The 25689-nt window shown below is 58.2% G+C and overlaps 2 protein-coding genes across 2 annotated transcripts in view; one reads left to right on the top strand and one right to left on the bottom strand.

The window, feature by feature from the left end:
* Positions 1-1109: 1109 nt before the first annotated feature.
* Positions 1110-4352, top strand: MFAP2 (microfibril associated protein 2; the record flags this gene model as incomplete). The annotated part of the gene is given in 9 exon segments (XM_080690869.1): positions 1110-1146; positions 2347-2417; positions 2421-2433; positions 2641-2667; positions 2769-2849; positions 2995-3039; positions 3685-3772; positions 3966-4039; positions 4249-4352. Coding segments are annotated over 9 exon segments (540 nt in total).
* Positions 4353-6884: 2532 nt separating this feature from the next.
* The window catches only part of CROCC (ciliary rootlet coiled-coil, rootletin), a gene marked incomplete at both ends in the record, with an annotated part of 48168 nt that continues 29363 nt past the window's right edge, over positions 6885-25689 (bottom strand). Inside the window, 17 exons of the mRNA XM_080692746.1 lie at positions 6885-6971; positions 7578-7757; positions 8397-8528; positions 8621-8821; positions 9097-9246; positions 10145-10369; positions 11130-11345; positions 12566-12729; positions 12981-13101; positions 13210-13385; positions 19084-19456; positions 20865-21032; positions 22261-22420; positions 22763-23001; positions 23307-23450; positions 23832-23966; positions 24537-24716. Coding sequence (XP_080548872.1) covers positions 6885-6971; positions 7578-7757; positions 8397-8528; positions 8621-8821; positions 9097-9246; positions 10145-10369; positions 11130-11345; positions 12566-12729; positions 12981-13101; positions 13210-13385; positions 19084-19456; positions 20865-21032; positions 22261-22420; positions 22763-23001; positions 23307-23450; positions 23832-23966; positions 24537-24716 — 3051 coding nt within the window. The remainder of the gene's footprint in view (positions 6972-7577; positions 7758-8396; positions 8529-8620; positions 8822-9096; positions 9247-10144; positions 10370-11129; positions 11346-12565; positions 12730-12980; positions 13102-13209; positions 13386-19083; positions 19457-20864; positions 21033-22260; positions 22421-22762; positions 23002-23306; positions 23451-23831; positions 23967-24536; positions 24717-25689) is intronic.

Raw genomic sequence — 25689 nt, 5'->3', positions numbered from 1 at the left:
GAGCCCGTCTCAGACTCCAAGTGCACACAAGTAGACCTCAGTCTCGTGAGTCTGCGATGAGGACAGCCAGGTCTTGGGAGGCCTGGAGCTGGCAGGAGCATCTCCCAGGCGCTGGGAGCCCTGCCCGGCCCTGGCTGCTCTGGGGGCTCTGCAGGCCCATATGCATGTGGTTTCCTGTTGAGCGCGACGCTCAGGGCCCAGGGGCTAATTGGGAGCAGGTGGCGGGCCTGGCAGACGCTGCTGCGTGCATGCCCTGATGGATGGTGATGGTGGTCGAGCAGGGTCTGTGCCCCTTGGATGTGCCTGGAGTCAGGGGACCTGCAGAACATCAGACTCCAGGGAGGTGCTGGGCCAGAGGGGTGGCATGGTTGTAGCCAAGGAGAGTACAGTCAGAGCTGCTGGGGGTGGGGGGAGGCATTAAAAATGTTTTCTTAGAGTTGGGAGTGGTGGCACATGCCTGTAATCCCAGTACTTGGGAGGCTGAGACTGGAGGATGGCAGGTTCAAAGCCACCTTCAGCAACTGAGTTTCAAAATAAAAAGGGTTGGGAGTGTAGCATGGAGGTAGACTAGCCTGGGATCAACCCGCAGTCACACACACACACACACACACACACACACACACACACACCCCTTATTGAGCAGGGCAAGGCGGGGTCTGATTATTTGTCAAAATCCACCCCGTCGTGGATTACAATCCACACTTGTAATCCCCGTGCTTGGGAGGCAGAGACAGGAGGATCGCATAGGTTCGAAGCCAGCCGCGCGCGCTGGTTTAGGAGACCCTGTTTCCAAAATGAAAATGTTAAAAATAGGTCTGGGAGTGTAGCCCGGAGGTAGAAGGGCTTCCAGGAACCCCAGTACCACCAAAAAAAAAAAAAAAACCCACCCCGTGAGCCAGGAGCATCCATGCAGGGACTGTGAATGTCTCTCCCAAGTAGTCCACTCCCAGCCCCATCTCCCAGGTGCCTGGCTTCCACTCCAGGTGCCCTCTCCAGGCTGACTCGGCCACAGAGGGCTCTGCGGTCCTGGGGCAGCGAGCCTGGGTGCAGCTCTCGGGCTCTTCTCCTTCCAGCTGCTCTGACCCACCCCGGCCTCCACACGCCACGCCATGAGAGCTGCCTACCTCTTCCTGCTCTTCCTGCCTGGTAAGAGGCTGCTGGGTGGGCCTGGCTTCTCTTATGTAGGTGGGAGTGGGCTTTAGGGGAGGGGGCTCACAAGGAGCCTCTGTCACAGCCTGTGGGCAGAACTCTGCGCCCCAGCTTCCAGACCCTGCCTGGACCACAGACTGGACTGGCCCAAGGCGTGGAGGCATCTCTGGTCCCTTTTAGATCCATTTGGGGCCCACCACCTTGGACCTTTGAGGGGTCCCTGTTGGTCAAGTAAAGAATTATCAGCCGGGCACGGTGGCGCATGCTTGTAATCCCCGCGCTTGGGAGGCTGAGACAGGAGGATCGCGCAGGTTCGAAGCCAGCCTCAGCTACTTAGTGAGGCTCTCAGCAACTTAGTGAGGCCCTGTTTCCAAATGAAGTATAAAATAGGTCTGGGAGTATAGCTTGGAGGTAAAAAGCCCCCGGGTTCTACCTCCAGTACCACCCCAAAAATAAAAAATAAAGACTTATCAGTGGGAGCCAGGCATGGTGGCACACTCTTGTAACCCCAGTACTTGGGAGGCTGAGACAGGAGGACCAGCGTCTGCAGCCAGCTTCAGATACGTAGTGATGCTCTTCCCAACTTAGTGAGACCTTGTCTCAAAATAATAAAACATAGAGCTGGGAGAGGAGCTCAGAGACAGAAAGGCTTTGGTTTCATCCCGAGTACCACAAAAAAAGAATTATCAGCGGGGATCACAAAGGCCCTGCCACGTCTACCATTCATTCAGCACATGAGTTAGTGTCCCGTGTGCAGGGTGCTGGGCGAGGCCCTGCAGATCGGGTGAGGAACCAGGTAGAGAAGCCCCTTATCGTGCTGGTAAGGTAGGGAAGAGGAATGAATGGTAAACAAGCAGATGTGGTCGGGTTCAGGGGCTGGCTGGGCCAGGAGCTGAAATTTCAGGAGAGATGGGAGGAGAGGGCCCCCGGAGTCAAGTGCAAAGTCCCGAGAGTCCCAGAGGCAGCCAGGAGGCCTGCGAAGGGAGAGGGGCAAGGAGACGACGCAGGGCAGGACCAGGGTGCGTCACGTCCTCTATGGTCGAGGAAGGAGTCTGGCTCCTTGAGTCGAGGTCTGGTTAGCATCCCAGGCTCTTACAGGCCTGTCCTTGTGACCTCCACCTACCCTCCCTAGAAGCACTTTGGGGCTCCTTGTCATCCTTTCGGGGTACCCACACATGCTCTGCCCTCCTCCAGCAGGACTGCTGGCTCAGGGTCAGTATGACCTGGATCCTCTGCCCCCGTTTCCGGACCACGTCCAGTACACCCACTAAAGCGACCAGATCGGTAAGGGCCGGCCCCAGCGCTCCCAGCCGTTCCATGTCAAATCCTGTGTCCTCCCCCACCCCCCATGCGCATGGCCCGACCAGGGACTGGGGGGGCAGGGTGACGAGACACCTGGGGCTTGATTGCTGGCTCCTCTGTGCCCTCGCTCCCCCACCCGCACCCCCGAGGCTGGGGCTAACCCTGACCTGCACTTTTTTTTATTTTCAGACAACCCAGACTACTATGATTATCAAGGTAAGGGCTGGGGCAGGCAGGATGGGGGCCGGCTGGGGTTGGGAGCCATGGAGACCCAGGAAGGCAAGGAGGGAGCCGATACCCTTGTCCTCCCAACGCAGAGGTCAGCCCTCGGCCGCCTGAGGAGCAGTTCCAGTCCCAGCAGCAAGTCCAGCAGGAAGTCATCCCAGCCCCCACCCCAGGTAGGCAGCAAGCCCCACTTCCTCCACCCTGGGCCCCTGTCAACCCTGGGCGTGGGGGCCTGTGGCGGGGCCCAGGGAGGGGAGTCCTGCCCTGAACAGACCCATCCCAGTGACTACTGCCTCTCCCTCCCCCGCCCCCCACCAGAACCAGGGAATGCAGAGACAGAGCCCACGGAGCCCGGGCCTCTTGGTAAGAGCTGACAGCGGAGGAACAGAGGCTTGCTCTGCTCTGGAGTTAGGGTGCAGGGGGGCCGTGCTGGCAGGACTTGTCACATTAGGTAATGCAGGCTGCTGGTGGTAACGCGGGCGGCAGGGGAGCTGGCAGAGGTTCCCTTGCTCAGGCCAACATCTCCAGGCCTCCCCGCAGCTCTGGGAGACCCACCCTGCCCTCATGGGTCTGGCTAGAGGCTGCAGCCTAGGGAGAGGCGGGGAACGTGCTGGGGGGCATCTTGCCAGCAGAGAGCCAGAGAGGCGATCGTGTGTGGAATCCTTGGTGCGCTCACCCTGCGCTGGCCGGGCAGGCTGCAGTCTGGGCTCCTGGGAGCAGGTGCCGGATGGCTTGTGACTTGGTGTGAGGCTTTTGTAACTATGGCGGGCAGGTGTGAAATTCTGCTCGGACTAACATATGTTGGAATGCTTTTACAAGTATAGTTATGAATCTATGTATGCATATTGCATAAAACCGAGTAGCCCTGGAAAGTCACCAGATGCAGGTGTTGCTGGGCACGTGTGGGTGTCTGGGCTGGACCTGAAGGTGCAGGGTACCTAGCACCTGCGAGGCTGGGGGCTGCCCCTCCAGCTCTGAGCTCCAAGTCTGGTCCCGCCTGTCCCCCAGACTGCCGTGAAGAACAGTACCCATGCACCCGCCTCTACTCCATACACAAACCTTGCAAACAGTGTCTCAACGAGGTCTGCTTCTACAGGTGAGCACAGGTGGACAGCCACCAGAGGACTGAGGGTGGGGGACAGCCTCAGCCAGCCAGGGTGGGGGTTTGGGGACAGACCGTGAATCCTGAAGTAGAACTCAACTCTGAGGGTGACCTGGGCCCCGCCTCCCGGGCTCTCCAAGTGGGGATACCTGGTGGGGCTGAGCCCTCCCCTCGCCCCATCCCCCAGCCTCCGCCGCATGTACGTTGTCAACAAGGAGATCTGCGTCCGCACAGTCTGTGCCCACGAGGAGCTCCTCCGAGGTGAGGACCCCTCCTGCCCCACCCCCATTTCATTTTCTAGTCAGCTGCCCCCCCTGCATGTCTCATCTACGACACTTATGAGCCTGGGCCCACCCTCAGGGCCTGCTGGGCCCCCTTCCCAACACTGCCCGTCCTCAGAGCGTCTCCGCGAGGTGTGGGGTACCAGTTCCTACCCCTGACCCCATCTCCTTCCTGCCCCCTCCCAATAGCTGACCTATGTCGGGACAAGTTCTCCAGATGCGGCGTGATGGCCAGCAGCGGCCTGTGCCAGTCCGTGGCAGCCTCCTGCGCCAGGAGCTGTGGAGGCTGCTAGGCTGGAGCTGAACCCCAAGGCCAGGGGCCTGCTCCGACCTGGGGCCTCAGGCCCCGCCTGACTCTGGTGCTGCCCCCCATCCCGACTTCCCTTTTATTCTGTAAAAAGTTAGTGGACTGCCGTCCTGGGGGTGGTGAGCTGTGTGCCCGGGCCCTCCCCCAGCCTGTGCCTCTGGGGGAACAGTAGGGCACCCCCTACAGCCCAGCCTCCACTCCCTGGGTGAGGGGTCCGGGCCTCCCTGCGGGCCCTGGCCCCTGAAGTGCCTTCCCAGTCCCTCTGAGGACAAGCCCCCCTTACAGTTCCCAGGGGTAAGCTGTGCCCCTCGCCCCGGCTGGTCTCCGTGGACTTCCTACTGTCCCGGGACAAGGACCAGCTTTGTTTTATACAAAATTAAAACAGGTTTTTACAAAAGATGCAGAACCACCTTCTTACCACAGAGAGGGCAGCCTGTACGCCCCAGAGGCTCCCCAGCCCCTCGGAGAGAAGGGGTGCCGTGTGACCTGTGGCCTTGTTCTGCAGCCCCAGCCCTGCCTCCCTACCCACCGGTGCGCAGAGCTAGCGACACCCACCCAGGATGCACCCGCCCAGGATGCACGTATGCGGGGGCTACGGATGAAGGCTCCCAGAATATGGCTTTCTCGGGGGTGGGGCTGCTTGGTGAGAGCGGAGTCCTCGTCGCCAGAGGGACGCAGCCCAGATGGGAGGCCGTGCAAATGAAGGAAGGCATCAGGGTGGACCTGCGAGGTCGAGTGGGGATGGGGATGAGGTTGGAGGTCCAGCAGGGCAAACAGACCTGAGGCCAAGGCATGCGCGTGCGTGCGTGCGTGTGTGTGTGTGTATGTGGCGGGGATGGGGGCTGGTGCCCCTGTGCAGGCAGAAAGGACAAACACTAGCTTCTCCCTCTGCCCAGCGCAGCCCTCTGAGCCCTGCATGTGATCGCGCCCTCCTCAGGCAGGCCTCTGTGCTATGTTTGACTATCCCCAAAATCCAGGTGGGGAAACGCCCCCGGTGTTAAGTCGCCACCCCAGGGCCCACACCTCTAAGTGCACAGCCAGGGCAGCATCTGCCCGGGGCTCTGAGGATGCGCGGTCTCCTGGAGACGCTCACTCAGCAGCACTGTGTGAACCTTCTCGCCAGCCCGCCAGGCAGGTTCCCCTTTGGCACACCAGCTGCCGAGGCTGAGGCCGAGACGGTCCGCGGCCTCGCGTGGCTTCACTTGGCAAAGCCAGGATGAGCGCCCACGCTCACTCCCAATCCTATGCTGGTTAACCCTGCCTGGGCGGCCCACCACTGCCTGGAGCTCAGGCCTTGTCTTCAGAGGGCTGGAGAAACCGGCGAGAAAACCTAGGCCGGGAAGACCGGAGCTGCTGCCAGGCGTGGTGGCGCAGGCCTGTAATCCCAGTACTTGAGAGGCAGAGACAAGAGAATTGGCAGGTTTGAGGACAGCCTCAGCAAGTAGTGAGACTCTCAACCTAGCGAGACCTTGTTTCAAAAAAAATACACAGATGCCGGGCATGGCGTCACATGCTTGTAATCCCTGTGCTTGGAAGGCGGAGACAGGAGGATCGCGCTGGTTTGGAGCCAGCCTTGCTGGCTTAAGAGACTCGTTTCTAAATAAAAAATATATAAAATAGGTCTGGGAGTGTAGCCCGGAGGTAGAAGGGCTTCCAGGAACCCCAGTACCACCCAAAACATAAACAAAACAAAACAAAACAAAAAAAAACAACCCATACAGATCAGGAATAGAATGCCTCTGGGTTAAATTCCCAGTGCTAAAAAAAAAAAAAAAAAAAAAAAGTTGAGCTGAACCAGCTGAAGCACACAGGTTGGATTATAGCCCTGAGTTTCTACGGTTTCATCTGCTAAGTGCGGTGGGTGGCCTGGGACCCCGACACCTGCTGGACTGGCAAGTCCCTTACCTACCACAGGCCTCTGCTCCCTGGTTCCCCCAGATCCCTCCCTAGACGGCCCATCTCTTCTGCCCCAGGCCCACCTGGCTCCCTCCCCTGACCCCAGGCGGAGGAGGCACACTGACAGTACAGAACCTCTGAACACACCCATTATAGAAAACGGGGTCTTGGTACAAAACACAACAGTTAACAGTATAAAAAGGTACAAAAATATAAGGATTCAACTCTCTGAGGGATTCCCTGACAAACGTACTGAACTAAGGCTGCTGGATCCCTGGGAAGCCAGTCAGGGCTGGTCTCTACCCGTTCTGAGCTGGGCGCTCCTCTTTCCCGAGTCTGTGCTCCAGGGCTGACCAGACGCCAGGCCTCTCCCTGGCCCATGTCTTCGGCTCACCGTTCCCAGGAGGGACTTGTACAACTGGGGATGGTTGGTCCAGGAGGAGGCTGGAGTGAGGTGGGCGGCAGACACCAGGAAGCCACTGAGGGGCGTGGGCTGCAGCGTCCACTGCTCGCTCCGCTCCTCCGCGCTGCCACCCTGACAGCCCTGCTCTGGGTGGGCGGTGTAGCGGAAGCCCCTCTGCTGCCCCAGGCGTGGGCTCTCAGGATGCCAGTGGGAGGTGGCTCATTTCTCTGGGGGGCCGGAGGGTGGAGTAAAGGGTGCAGAGCTCCTTCGAAGCTCCTGGTGCAGCTGTCCCTTCAGGGTGGACACCTGGGGAAGGACAAGAGGGTGAGGGCATCCCGGGGGCCTGGCCTGGTTTCAGGAAAAGGGAGGAAATGGATTGAGTGCCCTCAGGCATGGCTCGGAGCTGGAAGGACCCACTGTCGCCACGCAGGAAAGGTCTGGGGCCTAGGGTTGAGGGATGTCCTCCTTTCTCCCCTCATGTAACATGTCTTTTGACCGTATGGCATCTTTAGGGGCCACCCCACCCCATCCTGTATCCCTCTCGTCGTCTAGTTGGGCCTGGCTCTGGGACCAGCCTGGGCCTATCAGAGCAGCAGCGTCTTGCGGACTTGACCACATCCAGCAGGTCAGGAAGGGGCATGTAATCTAAGCTGGCCAGTGAGGGCCAGCCCTGGGACTTTTCCAATGCTTCTTGTCACTTGAGATCCCAGGCTGTTGGGAGAACTGAGGCTGGGGCTGCGAGGCCACCGTACCACCCAGGCAGAGGGCCTGGAGCCACAGTGCCGAGCCCGGGGGGAGGCGTGGCTGACGCCAGCACTGACCCACCTCAGCTGCGCACAGCGAGGCGGCGAGGAGCAGTCTCCTGCAGCCCCACATCCATCCTGGCCCCATCTTCCCAGGCGGGGCCGGTACCTGCTCCTCCAGCCCTCGCACCCGCTGGCGGTGGGCCCGCTCCCGCGCCTCCAGGGTCCGCTCGGTCTGCACCTGGGCGCTGCGCAGGCGCTCCACCTCCTGCTGCAGCTCCAGCCTCTGCTGCTCGTCTGCCTCCAGCTGGGCCGGGCCCTGGGTCTGCTCCAGGGCCGCCACCTGGGCCTGCAGGGAGAGGTGCTGCTCAGGGCTTGGCCCAGCATGCGGGCTCGGGCTCGGGGGAGGTATCGGGCACTCCCGAGGCGTGGCCCATGCAGGGGAGATGCAGAGATCCTTGTCCTCTGGCTCCCTGGCTCTGACAGAGAGCCTGCCAGCCCTGGGTCAGGGTTCCCAGTGACCCCACTCAGGCACACACTCACGCATGTTCAAGCAGAGACCGGCCCAAATGCACCAGAAGAAAACAAGCACAGAAACACGTACCCAGGTGCACGTGGGTGCACGAGACTAACTTCTCCATACGTGAAATGTCCACAGCAAATACAGAGGCACACACCACACCATACACGAGTCACACTACACACACAGCGGAACTCCCATGGCCACTCACACCCTACGTTCCACGACACACCTGCGCACACACAGGCTCACGGCCAACAGGCCTCCAGTACCATGTCCCTCGGCCACAGAACCCCTCGCTCCCTGGCTGATGGGTCACCCGTGCCTCCAAGCCAGACCCGGCTGGGATAGCCTGGGGCTCCGGGGCCTAGGTGACTGAGCCCCAGCTCCGCCTGGGACAGCTTGCACCCAGGCTGGGACTGGGGCTGGGGTCAGGGCATCCGGGGGTAGGACAGGGCTGGGTCAGACCTCCAGCTGCTGGATCTGCCTCTGGGCCTCGGCCAGCTCCAGCTCGGCCCCCGTGAGGCTGCGGTCCAGGCGGCCCTTCTCCGCATTCAGTCGCACGGTGTCCTCGTGGCTGCGAAGCTTCTCCCGCTCCACCTGGGTGGAGAGCGGGATGGGGAGGGCTCACACCTAGGGCCGCCCTGCAGCCAGGCCCTGCCATGCCCCAGCCGGCCGAGTGGCCCACCCACCTTGTCCAGCGTCCTCCTGAGGGCCACGCGGTCCTTCTCCAGGCGCAGGGCTGAGCGCTCCACCTCCCGCTTCTCGGCTTCAAGCTGGGCCAGGGCTCGCTGCAGGCTGCCTAGGCGCTCCTGCAGCAGCCGCCGCTCCTCCTGCAGCTTCTGGGCCGTGCGCAGAGCTGCAGCCTCGCCTTCCTGCCGTTGCCGCAGCACCTGCAGCAAAAGCCAGGCAGAGCCTCAGCCCTCTGGGCTTCGGTGTGACCACGCTGGCCGGCAACTGAGGCCCCCATGAGACAACTGCCACCTGAGGGCAATCAGTTCCTCTGGGCCTCAGTTTCTCCATTTGCAGAACAGGAGTATGGGCCGAATAAACCGTGCTTCCTCGCGGGAGGCTGGGCCAGGGTTTGTGAGAAGGTGGACACAGGTGGAAGGTTCCCGTTCCATCCCCAGGGCCTCCATCTTGGGGCCGGCAGAGGCCTGGTCCTCACCTCCTGCAGCTGCTGCAGCTGGCCCTCGGCCTCCGCACGCTGCAGCTCCAGGTCCGCCAGCTCGCCGCGCATCGTCTGTACCTGCTCACTCAGGGAGCTGCTCTGCCTCCGCGCGTCAGAGAGCCCCTGCCGGGCAGCATCCAGCCGTTCCTGGGGGACAGGGACCGCGTCAGGCCAGCCTGAGTCCTAGGGCAAAAGGCTCCTCCCAGGCCTCTGAGCAGGTTCACAGCCTGGAGACAGGTAGCCATTTTGCCTAGAGGATGAGCCTGACCACAGGCCTGCACAAGGTCGGAGTCGCTCACAGCCCCACTCCCCACATTAACTCTGCACTAGGGGCTCCCAAGCCTGTATTTGAAGGCTCCTTCTCAAGCCAGGTATGGTGGTACATGGTTGTAATCCCAGCATTCGGGAGGCTGAGACAAGAGGATCACAGTTCGCGGACAGCCTCAGCTACTTAAGTAATGCCCTTTGCAACTCAGCGAGACCCTGTTTCAAAATAAAGAATTAAAAAAAAAATAGGGCTGGGCATGGTGGTACACACTTGTAATCCCCGTGCTTGGGAGGCTGAAACAGGAGGATCGCACAGGTTCGAAGCCAGCCTCAGCTGCTTAGTGAGGCTCTCAGCAACTTAGTGAGACCCTGTTTCCAAGTAAAATATTAAATAGGTCTGGGAGTATAGCCTGGAGGTAGAAAGCCTCTGGGTTCCACCCCCAGTACCACCAAAAAAATAAAAAATATTAAAAAAAAATAGGGCTGGGAGTGTAACTCAGAGGTAGAATGCCCCTGGGTTCCATCCCCAATACTGCAGAAAAAGGAGGAGGAGGAAGAGGAAGCAGCTCCTTCTCTTACTGGACCACCCTCATGACTGCCTCGACCCACTGGTGCTCCATTGAGCCCACCCCTCCTCAGAACCTACTCTCATTGGGCTCTTTAGACTTCCCAATGGACAGTCCCATTGGTTGGCTCTCTACCAGGGCCCCTCCACATCTGCTCTTATTGGCTGGCTCTCCCTGGGCCCTCCCCCTGCTGGGCCCTGGCACGCAAGCACCTGCAGCACTTGGCGGTCGTGTTCGCAGGCAGTGAGGGCTTTCTGCAGGTGCAGGGTCTTGTCCTGAGCGCTGGTGAAGTTGGTGTTGCTCTGGGACAGGGCCTCCGTCAGGAGCTGGACCTTGTCCTTCAGGACCCCCTCGCTCTCCTCCACCTTGGCCAGGGCCCCGTTCAGCCGCTCCACTGTCAGCTGCAAGGTGCCCACCTTCACCTCGCTGTCTGCCACCTGGCAGGACAGACAAGATGGTCGTCACGGGGCTCTGCTTCCAGCGCACGCTCTTCCCAGCTCTGGGCTCCGGCACTGAAACCCACAGTTCCCAAGCTCTCCCGCGGCTCTGCCTCTGCAACCCGGGACCCATCCCAAACACAAAGGTGCTGGGTAACACCTTTGTCCAGAGCCCCATCAACGTGGCTGTCTCAAACCCCACAGTCTCCTCCTTCCCCTTTCCTTCCTGTTTTGGAAGAGAAAAGGCAATCACCACAACCCTGAATTTTTCTGGTTTTGATTTGGTGGGTGATATGCAGGAATAGAAAGCTACTAAACATTCCCAATACAGCTGAGCTTCCTAGCAGCCAGGACAAAAAAAGGAAATTACTGAAATCCACATCTGTAACTTGTCCCAATCTCCTGAATACAGGATTTGTCTTGGTACTAGGGACTGAACCCAGGGGCACCGACTTCTGAGCTATACCCCCAAGTCTTTTTTTAATTTTTCATTTTGATAGAGGGTCTGGCTAGGTCACTAAGAGTCTCGCGACATTGCTGAGGCTGTCCTCAAACTTGCGATCCTCCTCTGTCAGACTCCTGAGTACTGGAATTATAGGAATGCGCTGCCACGCCTGGCTCTGAGCACAGGCCCTAATACTGGCTCTTTTATTAGCTTTGAGGGGAAGGGCATCACCTCTCTGAGACGCCACTTGTCCATCTGTAAAACAGGGCAGCCCACACACGTCTCCCAGGGTTGCTGGGGAGTGCTGGGACCCACCTGTCTCTGCAGGGAGTCCACCCGGTCCTGGAGGGCCTGGGCCTGGGCCTCGCGGTCGCCCAGGCCCAGGCGGCTGCGCTGTAGTTCCCCCTCGAGTGCGCGCCGCTGCAGCTCCAGCTTGATGGAGCGGCTCTCGCAGGCGTCCAGCACCTCCTTCAGGCGCCGCTTGTCACTCTCCAGCTTTGCCTCCATCACCTTCATCTTGCTGATCTTCTCCTGTAGGCACAGAGGCTCAGGCCCCACCCACCGCACCATTCCCTACACCCTCAGCATCCCCAGGACAAAGGGCGGACAGCCCAGGGCCCGCTGGGAGCTCGGTCTCCCACACGCAGACGAGCAGATGTGGAGATCCAGAGCACCGTCTGGGGTTCTGTGACCCTGGACTGTCCTTTTTCCCCCCCTCAGGCCCCATTTCCCGGCTGCAGAGTGGGGGGACAGGACTGGTCCAGGGATAGAGAGCTGGCTGCTCCAGAGAGCCCCAGGGAGGGGCTGAAAAGTATTCCAGAGCCCTTCTCTTGCTCCAGGAAGCGCTCTCGGAGAAAGAGGCGGGCCCAGAGCTGCTGCGGTGTGAGCTGAGCTGAGCTGAGCTGCAGCGGCCACTGCTGTGGGCTTTGGGGGACGACTCCCCACTTCCTTGGAGGTCAAGCAGCACAGGGCTTGAAGTGGAAACAGGACAGCCAGATAGATGAGGGGGCTTCGGTGCACACTCCCCAAAGACACAGGGGTCACAGGAGTGCTACTGTAGCCCCCCACACCCGGCTCCGAGCCCTGCTCAGAGCCTCAGGCCTGCCTGCCTGGCCCAGAGGCCCTGGTGCTGGCTTCTGCCCAGCTTTGTTCCCAGCCTCCTCCTGGGCCCCTGCAGCTGGGCCCAAGGCCAGAGCCGAAGCCGCAGACACAACAGTCCAACTCCAGCTCGGCCCCCGGCCAGAGGCAGGGTTAGGCTGTGGGGTGGGGGGCTGTGGCTGCAAGAGGCTCGGGCTTCAGCGGCCTAGACCAGCAGCCCCAGGGCCTGGGATTCCTGCCCAGACAGACGCACACACGCACGCACAGATGTCCCCAGACACACATAACCCTAGAACAACATTCATGTGGCTACTCGGAGACACAAAACTGAGCCCCCTGCGCACAGCTTGTAGAAAGAGGCCTAGGCTGAGGATTGCGCAGGTTCGTGGTCAGCCTCGCTGGCTTAAGAGACCCTGTTTCCAAATAAATAAATAAAAAAGGTCTGGGAGTGGAGCCCGGAGGGAGAAGGGCTTCCAGGAACCCCAGCACCACAAAAAAAAAAAAAAAAAAGAAAAGAAAAGAAAAGAAAGAGGCCTAGGCTGATACTCAGCGGCCAGGGACTCGGGCAGACAGGGCAGGGCAGCCACGGTGGGGCTCACCGTCCACCCCAGCCCGCGGCCCCCCACCCTCCCTGGCCCTCAGCGCTCACCCACCTGGCTGGCCCGGAGCTCGCTCTCGGTGGCCTGCAGGCTCCTTTCCAGTGCGGCCACCTGGTCCAGCGTGGCCCTGCGCTCCCGCTCGCTGCGCCGCACGCTCTCCTCCTGCAGGGCCAGCTCCGCCTGGGCCTCGCTCAGCCGGCCCTCCGCACTGCGCCGGGCTGCGGCCACCCCAGGCCCCATCAGGCACAGCCAGGCACTGCCCCAAGACCCACAGCAGGCCACGAGATGCCCAGCCTACATCCCACCCACACAGGGCCTGCCTGCCTGACCCCCCAAGCGTGCGTGGAGGAGACGTCCCCAATCCCTCAGGCCAGAGCAGGGGTGCAGGAACCGCTCGAGCCAACTGCCCAGCCGCCCCCACCCCCGCTGCTCTTGAGCACAGAGAAGAGAAACTGAGGGTCAAACTCACCCTCCTCGCCCTCGGCCACGGCCTTCTGTAACTGCCTGGCCCGTGAAGCCGCCCTGTCTCTCTCGGCCTCCATCTCAGCCAGCTGTCGATTCAGGGTGCTTGTCTGGGTCCGAAGCTCATCCTAAGCCCCGACACGGGAAAGAAGACCCCTACCTGTGACAGCTGTCAGCCCCCCCAGGGCCTCGGCCTGTCGAGAGCTCCCCGTTCCAGCCACAACGCCCAGCCTCACCCGCTCTCGCTGGGTACTCCGCAGCTCCTGCAGGAAGTCCCGGAGGGCCCCCCGCACCGCCTCTGGGTCCAGGTCTGGAGGCCCTGGGGAGGTAGCGGGCCCTGGGGATGGGGGCTGGGACCCAGGGCTGCGTTCCAAGGGGCAGGGGCTGGGGCTGCTGAGCCCTTCCCCGCTTCCTAGAAGAGAAGGCGTGATCAGGGACACAGCGGCCACTGAACGTGGCTGCAGGCTCCCCGGGCTGCCCACGCAGCCTGCCAGGGTACAAACGGGGCCACCTCATTTTCTAAGACCCTCCACCAGACCCCTCAGCCCTTGGAATCAGGCCCAGTCAGTCACGCTGCCACTGCTCACCCCGGCACCTCCTCTTGCCCAGTAGAAGGTGCCTTAGCTACATTCCCCTCGTGTTCCGTAACATTCCCCGGTCCAGCCCAGGCCTTTGCACCGCCGTTCCTTCTCCTTGTGGCTTCTCAGTGCCCAGCCCACCCATCAGGCCACTTCTTCAGAGGCCCCAACCCCAGCTGGGTCGGGGTGAGCCCATGGCACCCTTGTAGAGCCTCCACACTATTTATTTACTTGTCTATTTTGTGGTGCTTGCTTTTTTTTTTTTTTTTTTTCAATTTGGAAACCAGGTTTTGCTAGGTTGTTACAGGAGCCTGGTGGAGGTCCAACGTCTGTCTCCCCACCCAGAGCACACGCACCATGAGCGCCGCGGGGGCCATGCCTCCTCCATCCATGGCTGCACTCCCAGGCCTCACCTCTGCACCCTGGGCTGAGTGTTACCTTCCCTGCACTGCCTCATTCCACCTGCACAGTAATTCCCTAACAGTAAGGACCAGTGACTCCCTCATGGGCTGAGCGGGCTCAAAGCAGCTACGTGATTTGTTCTGCCTCAAAGCAGAGGGATTTCAAAACCAGAATTTGAGCCTGGCAGGCTGGTTCCCCAGCAGAAAACCTTGGAGATGGGGCTGGGCAGAGAGGACGACACCTGGAGGCCAACGTCAGAACTGCAGGACTGGGACCACCATTTGCACCCCCAGCCTAGGCCAAGCGATACCTGAAGGTTCCCAAAGAAGCAGAACCGCCACATCTGTCCCGGGGGCTGGGGGTTCTCCATGTAGCAGATCCCATCCCTCAGGGTAAGAGCCAGCGTCCCCTAGAGGCCTGCAAGGGCTGAGCAGGCCCTTTGTCTCGCCTCCTCTGGGCCCTCAACATCGCACCCTGCCTCCCTGTCTCCTGCGCGGGGTGCTCCCTGTCCCTCAGCCTGAGCCACCCCCACCTACCCTTTACCTTTTTTTTGGTGTGAAGAATGTACAACTTGGAATTTATAATTTTAACGTGTGTGTGTATGAAAGAGAAACTATGGTGATGGGGACCGAACCCAGGGCATTCTACCACTGAGCGCCCAGGACTTATTTTTATTTTATTTTTTATTTGTATTTATTTGTATATTTTGTGGTGCTGGGGGTAGAACGGGGCATTCTACCTCTGAGCTGCGTTTCCAAAGAGTCTCGTTTTTTATTTGGAAACTGGGTCTCGCTAGGTTGTCAGGAGCTTCACTAAGAGGCTGTTGTCAAACCTGTAATCCTCCTGTCTCAGCCTCCCAGGTATTGGGATTGCAGGTGTGTAACACTACACCCGGATTTTATGTTTTATTTTGAAACAGGGTCTAAGTTAGAGCAGCGCTGGCCTCAAACCTGTGATCTCAGCCTCTCAAATGCCGGGATGACTGACACACCATCTTGCCCAGCCATTTTAATTCTTTTTTAATTTTTCTATACTCGAGATGGGACTCAAGGGCATTCTGCCTCCAAGATACACCCCCAACCCCCAGCCCTATTTTTTTTTCTTTATTTTGAAACAGGGTCTCACTGAGTTACAAAGGGCCTCCCTAAGTAGCTGAGGTTGGCCGTGAACTGTTCTGTCTCAGCCCCCCAAATGCTGGGCTTAAAAGCATGTGAGACCATGCCTGGCTCCTATTTTAATTTTTAAACAGGGTCTCACTAGGTTGATGAGTCTCACTCACTACCTGCTGAGGCTGTCCTCAAACCTGTGATCCTTCTGTCTCAGCCTACCAAGTACTACTAGCCCACTCAATCTTTTTTTTTTTTTTTTTTTTTGCAGTACTGGCGATGGAACCCAAGGACATTCTACCTCCGAGCTACACCCTCAGCCCTATTTTTTTTATTCTTTGTTTTGAAACAGGGTCTCACTGAGTTGCAAAGACCTCATTAAGTAGCTGAGGCTGGCTGTGAACCGCGATCCTCCTGTCTCGGCCTCACGAATGCTGGGATTACAAGCGTGCGCCACCACGCCCGGCCTTATCTTTATTTTGAAAGTATCTGGGTTGCTGAGACCCTTCGAACCTGCAATCCTCCTGTGTCAGTCTTCCAAATACTGGGATTACGGGTGTGTGTCAGCAAGCCTGGCTAAGTGGACTCATTCTGTATTTGTCTTTTTATTTTTGTTTCCTTGGAGTGCTGGTGATGGAACCCAGGGCTTGGCATATGCTGGGCAAATGTTCTACCATGAGCTACACCCTCAGCTCCTTTAGTCTTTTTGCAACTAATTAGCATAATGAAGTCATGGTTTATGTGGTAGTATGTAGCGGAATGGCTTTTTTTTTTTTTTTGGTACTGAGGATTGAACCCAGAAGCGTCTACCTCCAAGTTATACCCCCAGCCTGATTTTATTTCTTACTTGGAAATAGGGTCTAAGTCGCAAAGGGCCTCGCTAAGCTGCCAAGGCTGGCTTCGAACCTCTGAGCTACACTTTCAACACTTTTTATTTTTTATTTGGAAACAGGGCCTCACTAGGTTGTTAGGACCTTCACTGAGTTGCTGAGGCTGCTGTCAAACTTGCGATCCTCCTGTCTCAGCCTCCCAAGAACTGGGATTACAAGCGTGCGCCACCATGCCCGGCTATGGCATTCCTTTTTCTGCCTGAATACTACTCCTCTGGATGGACATACCACACTTAACATCTCTTATTAATCTGCGGAAGAGTACTGGGGGCATCACTGCACTGCCGTTCACTATTGTCAATTCTGCCCCAGTGAACAAATAAGTGTTCAAGTCTTTGTTTTCAACTTTTTGGGGTACATAGCTGGGACCGGAAATTCTGATTCTCACGCTGCTGAGCTCCTTCCCACGGTGGCAGTACCATCAGGGATATCTCTTGCCTTATTTCCCCTTGCTTTTCCCAACCCTGACCACCGTTCTGCTATATCCTATATTCTATTTATCTATCTCATGTGTTGTCTGCTATTCCCATACCTAGACTCTAAGCTCCGTAAGAGCAGACACACTGGCCAGCTTTGTTTTATTTATTTTTCCTACTGCATCCTCAGTGCCTACCCTTGCCCCGTGGTAGGTGCTGAGTAAGTACTGAGTAACTGACAAACTACTGTGGTCCTGGAGGGGCCCTGGCTGTGCCTGCCCAGCGAGGCTGTGGTATCACAGGCCTGGAGTGGAGGCGCGTTGAGAGCTGAGGCAGGAGGATGGAGAGAGCTGGGGTCATTAAGAGGATGGGGTCTCAGACTCCTTAAAGGAGTTGGGGCATTACGAATGTCTTCTAGCTGGGCGTGGTGGCGTACATTTGTAATCCCAGCATTTGGGAGGCTGAGACAGGAGGATCGCGGTTCGCAGACAGCCTCAGCTACTATTTATAGTGAGGTCCTTTGTAACTCAGTGAGACCCTAAATATAGAATAAAAATATAGGGCTGGAAGTAGAATAACCCTGAATTCCATCCCCAGTACCGCAAATAAAATAAAATAAAAATGAAAAAGAATGTCTTCCAGCCAGGTGTGGTGGCACACACTTGTAATCCCAGCATTTGGGAAGCTGAAACAGGAGGATCACAGTTCACAGACAGCCTCAGCTACTTAGTGAGGCCTTCTGCAACTTAGTAAGACCTTGTTTCAAAATAAAGAATAAAAAATTAGAACTGGGTATAGCTTGGAGGTAGAGGGCCCCTGGGTTCCATTCTCAGTACCACACACACACACACACACACACACACACACACACACACACAAACCTCTTCCAAAGCCGGGTGCAGGAGTCTATGACCCCAGCCTGTGATTCTAGTAGTTGGGAGGCTGAGACAGAAGAATCACAGGTTGGAGGCCAGTCTCAGCAATTTTATTGAGAATCTCAGCAACCTAGTTAGACCCTGTTTCAAAAGCAAAAATGTAGCCAGGCGTGGTGGCACACACTTATAATCCCAGCATTTGGGAGGCAGAGACCAGAGAAAGGATCACAGTTCCCGGACAGCCTCATCTACTTAGTGAGGCCCTTTGCAACTCAGTGAGACCCTGTTTCTAAATAAAGAATAAAGCTGGGCTGGGCGTGGTGGCGCACCTTGTAATCCCCGTGCTTGGGAGGTGGAGACAGGAGGATCGCGCAGGTTTGAAGCCAGCCGCGCTGGCTTAAGAGACCCTGTTTCTAAATAAAAAATATAAATATAGGTCTGGGAGTATAGCCTGGAGGTAGAAGGGTCCCATCTCCAGTATCACCAAAAAGAAAAAAAATAAAGCCAGGTGTGGGGGCGCACGCTTGTAATCCCAGCATTTGGGAGGCTGAGACCGGAGAATCGCGGTTCACAGACGGCCTCAGCTACTTAGTAATAAGGCCCTTCGTAAGTTAGTGAGACCCTGTTTCCAAATAAAGAATAAAAAATTGGGCAGGGGATGTAGCTCAGAGATAAAATGTCCCTGGGTTCCATCCCCAGTATCCTTCCCCACTAAAAAAAAATTAAAAGGACTGGGAGTGTAGCTTGGATGCAGAATCCTGCTGCGTTCAATCCTTAGTCTTCACAGAAAAAGAATCTCGCCGGGGGTGGTGGCTCACGCTTGTAATCCCTGCGCTGGGAAGGCTGAGACAGGAGGATCGCACAGGTTCGAAGCCAGCCTCAGCTACTTAGTGAGGCTCTCAGTAACTTTGTGAGACCCCGTTTCCAAATAAAGTATAAAAAATAGGTCTGGGAGTATAGCCCGGAGGTAGAAAAGCCCCTGGGTTCCAACCCTAGTACCACCAAAAAAAAAAAAAAAAAAAAAAAAGAATTTCTTCCAAGCTAGGAGTGGTGGTACTAGCCTGTAATACCAGTACTTAGGAGGCTCTGTCTGGAGGATGGCAGGTTTGAGGCCAGCTTCGACAACTTACCAAGACCTTGTTTCAAAAACAAGCTGGGAGCCAGGTGTAACGGTGCATGTTTATAATCCCAATACTTGGGAGGCTGAGATAGGAGGGCCACAGCTTCAAAGACAGCCTCAGCAGCTTAGGGAGGCTATCAGCAACTTAACGAGACCACCTCATTTCCAAACAAAATATAAGGCCTTGGGTTCCATCCCCAATACCGCCAAAAAAAAAAAAAAAAAAAAAAAAAAGGAGCCAGCTGGAATTGTAGCTCAGGGGCAATATGCCCTTAACTTGAAAATCTGGTGCTACCAAAAAAAGTAAATCTCCTTCATTAGACTTGGGGCTGAAACAGGAGGATTGTGGTTCACTGACAGCCTCGGCTTAGTGAGGTCTTTTCCAACTCAGTGAGACCCTGTTTCAAAATAAAAAAATAAAAAATAGGGCTGGGGGTGTAACTTAGAGGTAGAATGTCCCTGGGTTCCATCCCCAGTACTGCAAAAAAAAAAAGAGACCTACTATTAAAGCCTTGGAAGGGGGCGGGCCCAGAGCCCCTGGGTGTGGCCTGGCAGAGGGCCGGCTAGTGTGCTGGAATGGCAGGGCCCTCTTCTAAGCGCCCAGAGCAGCACATGGGCGGGGCTTTAGGGGCGGGATACAAGGTCTTGAAAGAATGCAAACCAGTGGAGCACCAGGCTACGGCACACCAGGGTGCACCCATGGCCTCCCCGACCTGCGCTCACCTCGGACCGGGGTGTCCCGGGTTGGGGAGCAGGGTGCGGGCCTCGGGCTGGGGCTGGGCGAGCGGCCGAGGCCCAGGCCCCGGCGCAGGGCTGAGCGCAGGCCGCCCAGCTGGGCTTCGGCCGCGCGCCGCTGCGCCTCCACGCGGGCCAGCTCGGCCTCCAGGCCCTGCGCCCGGCCCTCGGCCGCGCTCAGCCGCAGCCCCAGCTCCGCCGCCTCGGCCCGCGCCGCCTCCAGCTTCAGCTCCAGGCCGCGGGCCAGCTCCTGCAGCTTCTTCTCCTGACCACGCGCCTCCTCCAGGGAGCCCAGCAGGCCTCGCTCGCGAGCCCGGAACTCGCCCTCCTGCTCCTGCAGCTTGCGCTGGGATCCCTGAAGCTGGGTGGGGGAGGGGGAAGCCGAAAGGTGGGGTCACAAAGCCGCCCCCAATGCGGCCCCCCCACTGTCCTGGGCCCAGCACGCTGCCCACCACAAGGGACCACCGGGCCTTTAGCCATCTCCACCCAAGTGGGCAGATGCAGATGTCTGCGGGGTGTAGGGAAATGGACGGAATTTGGTTTTGTGTATTCCTTCTGGGTGTAAACTCTATATTGTACGTGGCTTATTAGATTAACAGCACGTACGGTGCCAGGTACGAAGTACCATCCAAAATAAACTACAAAAGTCATCCGCACTCTACAGAGCATGAAACTGGGGCACAGAGCGGTGGCCCGCCCCAGGCCAGAGCTGCAGAGGCGTCCTCTTAACCACGGGCTGACGCTGCCCCTCAGCACGTTATTATAAATAAATCTGCACACCACGGGGGATACCAATGGGTGTGACCGCAGACACAGCACCACCTGGCTTAGAGACTGAGCCAGCCTCTCCTGGTCTTCTTCCCCGGAAACCCCACCTGCGGAGCGCCACCTGCACGCCAGCACGCGTGCCGACGCCCTGCCTACATCCCTGCCGCGCTAGACCTTCTCCCACAAGCACTCTGAAGCAGGTTAAGTGTCTGAGTCAGGACCACACAGTAGATCGGGGCGGCAGACGGACCATAAAACAGTCAGAAAAGGCAGAGTGGGGGAGTGCGGGCTTTGGAGTCAGATCTGGGCACCTGGCGGCTGTGTGACCATGGGTGAATCCCTTGGCCTCTCTGAGCCGCAATGTCTGGTTCTCTCTGTGAAAATGGAGCTAACCTCTTGGGAATGCTGGGAAAATAAAATGAAGTCATGTATAGTGTCTCCCATGAAGCCCCTTTTTGAGCCCGCACACATCAGGCCCACAGCTCTTTTTTCGTTTGTTTTGGAAACAGATTCTTCCTAGGCTGCTGAAATTCTATGTTGCGGAGGCTACCCTCAAGCCTGAGATCCTCCTGTCTCAACCTCCCAAGTACTGGGATTACAGGCATACTCCGCCACACTTGGCTGAGCTCGTGTGTGTGTGTGTGTGTGTGTGTGTGTGTGTGTGTGTGTGTGTTACTAGGGATGGAACTCAGGGGCACTCTACCTCTGCCTACATCCCCAGCCCTATTTTTTATTCTTTATTTTGAAGCAGGGTCTAAGTTGCAAAGGCCTCACTAAGTAGCTGAGGCTGGCCGTGAACTCGCAAGTACCGGGATGACAAGCGTGCACCACCATGCCCGGCTCCCGTCATTCTGCTGAACAGGGTTAGGTAGCTAGGGAAGAGGCTGCAGGGGCAGAGACAGGAACAGGTCCTAGGCAGGAGCGCACGTGCCGCTGGAGGGCAGGGAGGCACATGCCTGACTCCTCCAGCGCCCCAGCCGCCCGCCCATCTGCCCAGTTACCTCCTGCCGCATGGCCTCCAGGCTGGCCTCACCCTTCAGCATCCTCTGCCGGAGGCCCAGGCTCTCCTTCCGGCTCTCCTTCTCTGCTCTCTCTCCCAGGGACAGGCGGCCTTGCAGCTCCGCCAGCTCCCGGCCCAGCCTGGCGTTCTCGCCGTCCAGCGTCTTCATCTGTGTGAGAGCGAGAGCCGGGGCCGTTCAGCTGCGCCCCTCTGCCCTGCCCAGGCGTGGCCCCGGGGCACTCGGGACACGTGCGTCCAACACCACCCCCAATGACGGGGAGCCCGCCCCAGAGAGCGCCCGGCGCCCCAGCCTTGGTAAACCTTTCTTGGGGGTAGGGATAAGATAGGCAGGCCCCTCTCAGACCAGAGCTGCACAGGGCAAGAGCCCGGCTCCCCACCACCTTCCGCTTCCACGGTGATGATCAGCTTCTTTCAAGCTTCACCACGCACCCAGCCTAGTTCCAAGCACTTTGTCTATATTAACTCATTTACTGGGGAGGGAACCCAGGGGCACTGTACCTCCGAGCTATACCCCCAACCCTATTTTTTTGTCTTTTTATTTTTTGAAACAGGGTCTCAATGAGTTGCACAGGGCCTCACTAAGTAGCTGAGGCTGCCTGTGAACCATGATCCTTGGGTCTCCACCTCCCCAAAAATGGGATTACAAGTGTGCGCCACCACGCCCAGCTTTATCCCCCCTTTTTTTGGTACTGGGGATTGAACTCAGAGACATTTTACTTCCAAGCTACACCCCCAGCCCAATTTTGTTTATTTATTTATTGTGGTACTGGGGATGGCACCCAGGGGCTTTCTACCTCCAGGCTATACTCCCAGACCTATTTTACATTTTATTTGGAAACAGGTCTCACTAAGTTTCTGACAGCCTCACTAAGTAGCTGAGGCTGGCTTCGAACTTGTACAATCCTCCTGTCTCAGCCTTCCAAGTGCTGGGATTATGAGTGTGTGCCATTGTGCCTGGCTTTTTATTTTTTATTTATTTATTTTGTTTGTTTGTTTTACGGTACTGGGGTTCCTGGAAACCCTTCTACTTCTGGGCTACACTCCCAGATCTATTTTACATTTTTATTTGGAAATAGGGTCTCTTAAGCCAGTGCGGCTGGCTTCAAACCGGCACGATCCTCCTGTCTCCGCCTCCCAGGCGCGGGGATTACAAGCGTGCGCCACCACACCGGCTTATTTTTTATTTTGAAACAGGTCTCGCTAAGTTTCTGAGGTCTGGCCTTGAACCTGTGATACTCCCGTCTCAACCTCCCAAGTACTGGGATCACAGGTGCATCTCAGCATCCTGAATCAAGCCCCTGCTCTGACATAAGGTAAACTTGGCTGCAAAAGGGGACACTGGACAAGCTCCAGGGGACGGGGTGACCAGGAGGTACCTGCCGCCGGAGCTCCTGCAGCTCCCGCCGAGCTTCCAGCCGGGAGCGTTCCACCTCCTGTAGCCCAGCCCGGAGCTCCCCGGCCTCCTTGCCCACAGCCGCCCGAGCCTCCTCCAGGAGTGCCAGCTTCTGCTCCTTGTCTTCGTTGGCGAGCTTCAGGCTGAGAGGGCAGAGGTCAGAGACTGCCTGGGTCCCGGGAGGCGTGCACTCTGCAGCTCAATGCTAAAGGCACCTCCCCAGGGCCCTGGTCCCCAGGATGGGTCTGGATGGTGTTGGCCCACAGTGTTCCAAGTATTGGCTCCAGGGCTGAGGGCAGGCCCTGGGCTGGGAGGAACAGTGACTCCAGGAGGTAGCCTGGTTCTGAGGGTGGTGCAGGAAGCCCACCCAAAATGACCCGCATGCCAGGCTATGAAGAGGGGCCAGAGAATCCCATCTGTGCAATTTCCCCAGACCCGTGGGGCGAGCTAGGTTCCAGGGACGAGGTTCAGTAAAGGATCCCGACCTGATGCGCTCGCTCTCGGCCTTCTTCACGGCAGCCCGCAGCTCCTCGTTGGAGCGCCGCAGGGCCTCGCGCTCCTTGGTGCCCTCACTCAGGCTGCGCCGCAGCTCACTGGCCTCCTGGCGCTGGGCCTCACGGCCCTCCTGGCTGTCCCGCACCTTGCGCTGTGCCTCCAGCAGCTCCCGACGCAGCCCGTCCCGGGCATCCTCCAGCAGGCGCAGCTGGGTGCGGAGCTCTTCTGCCTGTGAACGCAGGGCAGGGGTCAGCGCGCCTTCGAGCTGGGCCTTGGCAGGAATGGGCCCACAGCCCACAGCCCGGGCCAGGGACTTGCCCACCCCTCTGCAGAAATGAAGATCGAGGGTGAGAGTCGTGATTTGGGGCAAGGTGTGCGGGCGTCAGCAGGGCTTTGTAAGAGGACAGGTACCTCTCCGTGAGTCCCCAACCCCCACATGCACACGACAGGTGCTTCATAACCTGGCGGTCTCCTCTCTGAGTTAGCGGTCCATCTCACACCCTTCTGAGTCCTGCAGGGCCGCGGGCGGCTCACCTCACGCAGGCAGGACTCCCGCTGCCGGCCCAGGTCCCAGGCCTGCTCCTGCAGCCCCTTCACCTCCTGGGCGTGCGCCGCAGCGGCCTCCTCCAGCTGGACCCGGAGGTCCCGCAGCTCAGACGTCAGCGTGTTCATGGTGCTCTGGGGCAGAAGGGCTCCTCAGGTTCGGTCCTGGGGACCCTCTTGCCCTGCCACCCCCGCCCCGCTGCTCCCTCCTAAATGGCTAAACTCCAAACACAGCCCTCCCGCTGTGGCCCGCAGGTCCTGCTTATCTATAACGCGGACACCCAGCAAGTGCAGTCCAAGTGGGGTCCGTGCGGGGTCTCTCCCTCCACAAGGGACTCAAGGGCAGAGCTGTATTCTCCTTCCTCAGACAAGGACTCCCAAAGGGGTGCCAGCCCCTGCCCCGGCCCGAAGGCTTCTGCCAGGCAGGGCCACGTCCCTCCCTGGACAGACTCCTGCAGGCCCAGGCTGTGCCTCCCTGTTTTCCAGGTGGACGCCCAGCTGCCCAGCCTGCCCTACCCGGTCCTGCTCCTGGCGGCTCCGGGCATCTCGCTTCTGCCGCTCCATCTCCAGAGAAATGGCAGCCAGGCTGTGCCGTGTGCCCGTCAACTTCTCTGACAGTGCCGTCTTCTCGGACTCCTTCAGGGACAAGGCCTGGGCCGAGGCAGGAACACAGAGCTGGGGGCTGGCTGGTCCTGGGGGCCACAGGCCTTCTCCAGCCCGCCTGGCTCAGTGGCCCCAGTGGCCCCACACCCCGGAGGCGCATGCTCAGCCCTCTGCAGCCCGTGATAGGGCTCAAGAACAGCAACAGGGGCCTGGACATGGACCTGACTTGCACATCTAACTGGCCAAGTCAACCCCAAGGCAGCCTTTCTTATTCCCATTCTAAAGATAAGAAAACTGAGGTTCCGAGTGACTTGCCCAGGGTGATACCAGGAAAAGAGGAGATGGGTACAGTCTGCCCTGTCTCTGTTGCATGAGGGAAAGTCAGGACTAGCTCTTTGGGTGGAGGGTGAGCGGCGGCCTATGGACACGGTGGGGACTGCCCGGGAGGCAGGCCTGGGTGGGATGACACAGAACAGCTTTCCTGGTGTCATGACTGTCACTCCCACTGTGGACCAGGCGTGGGCCCAGTGACGCTTCACACCCCTCCAATCCCCCACCCGGCAGGCGAGGACACTGAGGCCCAGGGGGCCGGCTGCAGGGGGCCCGGGCCTCACGCACCTGCTGCTTCTCGCTTTCAGCCAGGAGGAGGCCCTCGTCGCGCTCCTGCTGCAGGGCGGCGATCTCCTCGCTCAGCTCTTCCTTCTCCGCCTCCATCCTGGCCAGCAGCTCCTCCCGCTCCTGCTGCAGCTGGCCCTGCAGCTGGGCCCGCTCCACCTGCAGCTCCCGCCACGCCGCCTCCTGGGCCAGGACCAGCATGTGACACACCGGGAGGGGCCCGGCAGCCCCGCACACGCCTCAGGGCGGCAGGAGCTGTCTCGCCCCATAGCTGGGAGACCAGCGGCCAGTCAGGCCACACAAGGTGGGGTAATAAGGGCTGTGACACCCCGGGCAGCATCAGCCTGGGACGGGGTCAGAGAACGTTCCCTGCAGGAGGGCTGAGCAGCGGTCAGGCAGATAAGAGGGGAAACTGAGAACCCAGGCCAGGGAAGGAGCTAGAGGGCACACGGGCACCGGGGTCGCCATGCTGAGGAGGGGCGGGAACCATAGGCCGCAGGCGGGCTGCGAATTCCAAGGACAGGGCCAATGGCGGCCTCGCACCAAGGAAACAGGGGCAAGGGGGTTTTTATTTGTGGTCCTGGGAACTAAACCCAGGAACATTCTACCTCCAAGCTACACCCTTAGCCCTTTTTAATTTTGAAGTAGGGTGTTCTTAAGTTGCTGAGGCTGGCCTTGAACCTGCTATCCTCCTGTCTCAGCTTCCCAAGTACTAGGATTACAGGCACATCCCACCATGCCTGGCAACAATCTGATTTTACTTTTAAATTTTTTATTTTTTATTTATTTATTTATTTATTTATTCATTTATTTGCAGTACTAGGGAGTGAACCCAGGGGCATTTTACCTCTGAGCTACACCCCAAACCTATTTTTTATTCTTTCTTTACTTTTGTGGTTTTGGGGATAGAATCCAGGGGCATCCTACCTCTGAGTTCCGCTCCCAGCCGAATTTTTATTCTTTATTTTGAGACAGGGTCTCACTAAGTTGCAGAGGGCCTTACTAAGCATCTGAGGGTGGCCCTGAACCTGTGTGAGCCTCCTGTCTCAGCCTCTCAAGTCCTGGGATTAAAGTGAGTGGCGCAGCCGGGCGTGGTGGCGGACGCTTGTCATCCCAGCATTCCGGAGGCTGAGACCTGAGGATCGTGGTTCACGGA

The sequence above is a fragment of the Muscardinus avellanarius genome, assembly GCF_963383645.1.
Source record: "Muscardinus avellanarius genome assembly, chromosome: 3".
Taxonomy (NCBI): domain Eukaryota; kingdom Metazoa; phylum Chordata; class Mammalia; order Rodentia; family Gliridae; genus Muscardinus; species Muscardinus avellanarius.
The sequence above is the reverse complement of the archived record's forward strand: the minus strand, read 5'-3'. Positions and strand labels throughout refer to the sequence as shown.